Here is a 6,225-nt window from a genome sequence, read left to right on the forward strand (position 1 = left end):
AGAGAGAGAGCCTTCAAACTAGAGCGAGCATGTGTTTTCTGTTCAATAAAGAAGCTTTGGTTCATGCTCTGTTGTCTTGTCTAAGAGGGTGCCTAAGCTTACTTACGCCTGTTGTTGGTTCTGATGGATCCAGTTTCAGTGTCCGGTCTCAGGTCTTGAATTCAATGGAGAAAGTACAAGTTTTTCGCTTTGGGGACATGTGATGAGTTCCAAGGCGTTGATGGAAGTGAAGTCTACTTCTTCGTGTTTGGTGTGTCACGCGGATGTCAAAGAGTCTGATAAGATTGTGATCAACGGTACAGAAGAGGAAGTGAGCTCGTTGAGGGAGAAGTTGGAGAAGGAGAAAGCAAAGCTGAGAGAGATGAAAGGTGTCTCAAATAAGAGCGGTACTGCTGTGGTGGCTGATACAGGAGCAAAGGTCGCAAAGATGGCTGATACAGGAGAGCAAAGGTTGCAAAGAGACAGATGGTTGATGGGAATGTCAATGGCAATAATGGTATTACTGTGAAGAAATTCAAAGCGGCCGGTTAATGCTACCAAGGAAGTCTACGCTTCTCTCTTTACTCTTGAAGAAGTCTGTTTTCTGGCCATTTTTTATTTTACTTGCAGAGTACTATCCAAATCCTACGTTAAAAGGTCAGACATTTTTCTTCACAATTTGCACTAACAATTCTTTAACATTCTAGTTAAATCAAGTTGCTATTATAAAATACATAACATCCAATAACACCAGAATTTAATAGTAATGAAAAGTTAAGGACTTGAATAACAGTGGAATTCAAATGAATTTAAAAGACTGCTTAAAAGTACTTAATCCAATAACAGATGAATTTAAAAGACTGGATAAAATGTTTAATCCAATAACACTGGAAATCAAATGTCTAATAAATTCTTTCACATTCTCCTGTTCAATACCCCCCTTAAACTATTTCATACTATATACTGTATTATAAACTATTAAACTATTTCACATATATTTTTTCTTGCGGGATTTTTTATAAATTTGATTTTACTTTAAAATAATGAGAAGAGTTACAATAGTTAAATTTTGATAAAATAAAATAAAAAATTTATTCGACCCAAGGGCCATAATTTTAGAAGTCCATTAATATTTTAAGATAGATCATATGTTGAAAATTAATTGGATCTCATTCTTTTGTATTGGTTTAAGTTTATTAAAAGGGAAAAACAAAACAAAACAAAAAAAAAAAACAAAAACAAAAATAAAAGAATAAAATGAAACGACAAAAACATCATTCTTGCCGTCTCCGCCTTCAGTTTCGCCTGAGAAAACAATTTCTTATTTTACCTGTCAGCCAATGGATCTCTTCCTTGATACATTTTCCTTTTCCTTCATTATTCTCAATTCTACCTTCGATTCCTATTTCTTATGAATGTCTAAATCTTCTGAGCTTAATCCTATGACCATCATAGGTAAATCTAATCACCTCTCTTTCATATTAGTATTATTTCCCGACAAAATCAAATCAGATTCAAGTCGATTTGCTATGTTTTAGATTTGAGTCTTGAGTTACTCATATTCGGGTTTTTTTTGCTTCTTTTTTTTTTTTCTTTCTAAATCAAGTTTCCGATCTAGATTAATTATAAAATGCTCAGATTTGCTGTTGTTGGTACAATGTAAGTTTAAGACTTGAAGCTCTTTTATTAGATTGACTCCATTTGCTGGATTTGCTTTAGCTTCGATGTCATTGGTATTAGTTTTGGAGTTACGATCCCCTCTCTCTCTCACACACACTCTAAAAGCATAAAGCTTAATTAATTAATTAGTTACAATAAGTTGTTTTTTTTTATTTATTATTAGCAGCAGCCCCAATTGGGTTTTGACGTTATTTACCAAATTCCATCCTCCTTCTCCTGTATTCAATTTGAATCCGTCGACTTGAGCTGTCTTTTCAATCTTTATATTATTTCTTTGCTGCCGCTCCTTTGTTTTTTTCATTAATTTTGTTGTTCAGTTTTACAGAGGAGAGAAACAAAAAAGAATGGAAAGCATTGTTATGGGATGTGAGATTAACGCATGCACGCAGTTCAATTGCAACAGCAAAAGCCTCTTTATAATGGCTTATCAAGTAGAGTAATCATGTTTCAGATTTTAGTTCTTATCATAGTCATATATATATATATTTATTGACTCCTTTTTAATCCCTCATCTTAACTCAACGATTTGCTTATCATCATCTCATACTTTGCTTTTGGTATCAGACAAAGTGAAAACAAATCAGATTGAGACAATAACAGAATAATAATAGTACATGTTTTTTTTTTACTATTGAGATTCTGAGAATACAAATAGGATCTTTGATTTGATGCAAAGGCCTCCTCAGATAACCGAAATAAAGATATGCTCCGGCTATAGCAAAGTTATATCTGAGTGTATGAGTTCTTGTGGTCTAAGAGATTTATATTTTCTTGATTGCACGGATTTAACTTGCTTTCTTATTTTCATCTACTATCCTCCATTCCTCCTACAGATCCTGGTACGTTTTTATATACTTTCAAACCTTATATACATTAAGTCAATGGTAAGGTGCAGTTCACCATATTTTGTATTATTACATGATGAAAAAAAAATTCAATATAAAGGAGCTAAGTATGGTGAATACAACTAATAAAGATTCTAAAGGTTACTTGATCAAAAAAAATTTCTGTTCGTCATAGAAATTCATTGCATCTCTCTATTTTCTTCATAGAAATGTTTATAGCTGGATAAACAAATTTATACATAATCTAAAAATCTAAACTGCTAGAAAACGACAACAAACCACTTATTCTCAACCTTCAGCTTTAGTGTCTCGATCTTTTTGTCAGTCANGCTTTAGTGTCTCAATCTTTTTGTCAGTCAAATCCACATCATTCGTATGCTCACCATTTTCTTCTTCATATTTCTCCTAATGTATTGGTTGTGTAGACAACTTCTTGGGTGTTAATGATTGTTCAGATGCATAGACTCGCTTAGATGATGGGGTAGATCATATGGTCCATTGTCCATCTGGTTAAGACCATATGGTCCATGGACAAAAATGGTCTAATGTCCAAATAGACCATTTATTTTTTGGTCCGCCCATGGTCCGCCCATATGTATATGGACATGGGCATGTTCATGGGCGGCCCGCCCATTTGACAGCTATATGCATAGACTCGCTTAGATGATGGGGTAGATGCATAGACTCACTTATTGCTTCCAAGTATGAACTATCTTAACTCTTATCCTCCATGTTGTTTTGAAGGCCTTGATATCAGAAACATGTGTGAAACCATCGGTGGCAGCCATGACTTATACGAAGGTGATTTTCTATTTTCTATTCAGTTTGTTTGTATGTTTGATGAGTTTAATATTGACGTTTCTATACTATGGTTTATATAGTAGTTGATGTTGGCTTTGGGTGAAAGGTAGAATATTCGCTGCATTGAATAGAAGATTTTCTGTTTTTGATTTGATTTTGTATTTTGATATGATATAGGATAGTAAGAATAGGGATTGGATCAAACTGTTTCCGTTTTCTGTTTTGATTATTGATTTACTTATTTATTGAGGTACGAACAAATGGTAAGTAAGAGGTAAGGGTTGGTGTGATTGCCTGAAATGAGAATATACGTGATTATACTAAAATATATGCAGTTAATAATTTGATTTCATTTCGTCTCTTGTTATGATACGCTAGAGGATCATGAGGGATTCTGTTAGTTGACATTTCTATATTTCCTCCACAATTATGATGATTGTGATGTATTTTTTTTTCTTTTATCCTACAGGTAAAAGAAGAATAAGAGAGTGTTTGGATACACTTATAATATATCAAGGATCCGAATGAGATTCTCCCAAACAGTTACGATCCGCATTCCATATACAATTAAATTTACCTTGTTGCCCTTAAATTTTTTTTTTCCTCTTCTTCCTTTATTTGCTCGTAGGGTCAAATTATAGAATTTTTTGGCAAAGTTTTTTTTTTTTCTTCTTTTGTACTCCCGAGTTAATAGTATAGATTTTCGTTAAAACCGTAGCCAACAGTCTTGTTTTCACACGTCTCCGAAACCATTGAGATAAGTAACCTCATGCTTCATTGTTTATCGCTTCGTTCAAAGCATATTTAATTATTGTTTCATGCAATATGTTTATTACTACTAAATAACATCAATGAATCTAGTAAGTATGTGGACACAGATTCTTTTTCATACAAAAAAAAAACCCTTTCTCTCTCGACGAGTCGCCCTAGCCGCCAAACACCAAAAATTCAGATCTGAGTTTGCCCTCTCCGGTGAGCGGCGCTCTTCGCCGGAGCCGTGAGAGGGCCTTTGTAGCTTCCCTTTAGGTTGGTTCTTGTCTTAGTTGCGGCCTCAGCTGTCTCCGGTGTTTCGATTGTAAGATCAGCTTGCTGCGGTTCTCGATGGTTCTTCAAGTCAAGGGTTGATTTTCCCGCCTTCTTCTCAGAGAGTGTGGATCTCCCTTTCCCAGCGGTGGCAGAGGAGGGAAGACTTGTCTTCGTCAGATCCAGCGTGAGCTAGGATCTCGTCGTTTGACCTTCTCCTTTTTGTTTGCTTGGTTGTTGTTCTCAGTCTGGTAAGCTTTTGTTCTGATCGATTTTCTTCTCCGAGTTGCTAGAGGGTTAGTAGTTTAGTATGGGTTTGCTAGAGGTAGATGGAATCGCTCTTTGGACGTTCTTAGTATTACCGTTCTGTTTTAGTAGCCTTCGTTTGGGTTTTCGGCTCCTTGCTAAGCAGAGGTTTCGTTTTGATTGAATGTGCTGGTAGTCTCCAAAGTTTGTAGAGTTATATTCTTCTTGGTGTTGTTCGGTGTGGTGATAGCTGTCTTGAGTATTGCGTCGTTCTCGATCAGTTTGGTGTTTCTTGAGAAGTTAGGCCTCTTTCCTTGTACTTGCTTTCGGGATCTGTTGAGATCTGTTTGCGTATGAAAGGCTTTAGTTTGGCGTTTCCTTGGCGTACCAACGTCGTCGTCATCTCCGGAAGCAGAGTTGCTTGCCGGCTTATGAAGTCTTGAGAGATCGGCTCTCACCATGATAGGAGGGGTTGTTGTTACTTCGGTTTGGCCGTGGGCATCCTTGGTAAAGCTCATTTGCTGGTGCTTCAGAAGAAGAGATGCTTTGTTTTCTTTGTTATACTGTCTCTTTTTAGGTTGTAATACCGGTTACTTCTGTGTTTAGTTTAAGGTTTCGTTTTCTTTCGTTTTGGTTGTAGTAGTTCTTTCTTAGACTCCGGGGACATCAATGTCGTCCGCCGGCTTTAGCTTTGTATTTCACCTTTGGTTTCACAACAAGTACTAATAAAAATTCCAGTTGACCAAAAAAAAAAAAGTAAGTATGTGGACTATTATTGTTCATAGTATTATTATTTGGTTTGGTCAAACGTTTGTTTTGGCTTGATAAGTTATTAGATTCTTCTTATTTATTTAATTATGTACTTATCGCCATATACTTATGTGATAACATGAGATATATAATTGCATATGAATTATACTATAATCAATGATCGCTTAATTTCATTATTAGCGTTTGTATATTTTATATATACATGTTTTACTATATAAGCAGATACAAGCTTATTGTTTGTTAGTTGTGCTTGTGAGAATAATTCGTTTGTTTAACAAAACGAGAAGCAATGTATATTGTTTCTTTTTACATATGCTACCTCTACGGCTCTACCGTATATTGCTTTACTCAATACTACATAGTATTTAATTATTGGCATAATATACGGTGCATTATACGGTTCATACTTTGCCATCAAAATTTTATTACTTGGTTATATAATAATATATTAATTTTTGTCCATGTTTATTTATTTTTGATTGGTGAGGTATATATGGTGTCGATCAATATACCGAGATTATCGATGAAAATCTCAAGCCGCCACCTCCATTGATTCCCCAAATCTCAAAACCACTGACACTGGGGATGGTTTTAGTCGGTTTAATAATTGGAGACTTGGAGTAAGCAAATCATCATATGCCGATGGTGTCTTCGTCTCCGATTTATATGACATCTTCATCGAGATAAGTACTATCTTCATATTTTATCGATCAATTAGCAAACTAGTAAGTACCGTATACCTTCGTGAATAAGTTATGAAATCGATAAAGATATGATGCTTAATACTTATTTAACATTCATTTATATGATTGTTTATAATATTTGTGAATTACTATATTTGTTTAATCACAAATTTAAATTTAATTAAATTAGATATAAT

At 34.7% G+C, this 6,225-nt stretch overlaps 1 protein-coding gene and 1 long non-coding RNA gene across 4 annotated transcripts in view; both read left to right on the forward strand.

The window, feature by feature from the left end:
* LOC104772657 (protein RTF2 homolog) overlaps positions 1 to 508 on the forward strand; it is a 7,313-nt gene extending 6,805 nt beyond the window's left edge. Inside the window, exon 2 of the mRNA XM_010497246.1 lies at positions 134 to 508. Within this exon, the coding sequence (XP_010495548.1) occupies positions 134 to 508 (375 nt within the window). The remainder of the gene's footprint in view (positions 1 to 133) is intronic.
* On the forward strand, positions 1,191 to 5,330 carry LOC104771245. Of its 3 annotated transcripts, none has more exons than XR_764755.2 (4): positions 1,197 to 1,434; positions 1,985 to 2,090; positions 3,249 to 3,305; positions 3,775 to 5,330. It is a non-coding gene; the product is annotated as an uncharacterized LOC104771245 (long non-coding RNA). The 3 variants fall into 3 exon arrangements; XR_764754.2 differs by having other exon boundaries at positions 1,199 to 1,434; positions 1,977 to 2,090; XR_764757.2 differs by lacking the exon at positions 1,985 to 2,090 and having other exon boundaries at positions 1,191 to 1,434.

Source organism: Camelina sativa, chromosome 20 (assembly GCF_000633955.1).
Source record: "Camelina sativa cultivar DH55 chromosome 20, Cs, whole genome shotgun sequence".
Classification (NCBI taxonomy): Eukaryota; Viridiplantae; Streptophyta; class Magnoliopsida; order Brassicales; family Brassicaceae; genus Camelina; species Camelina sativa.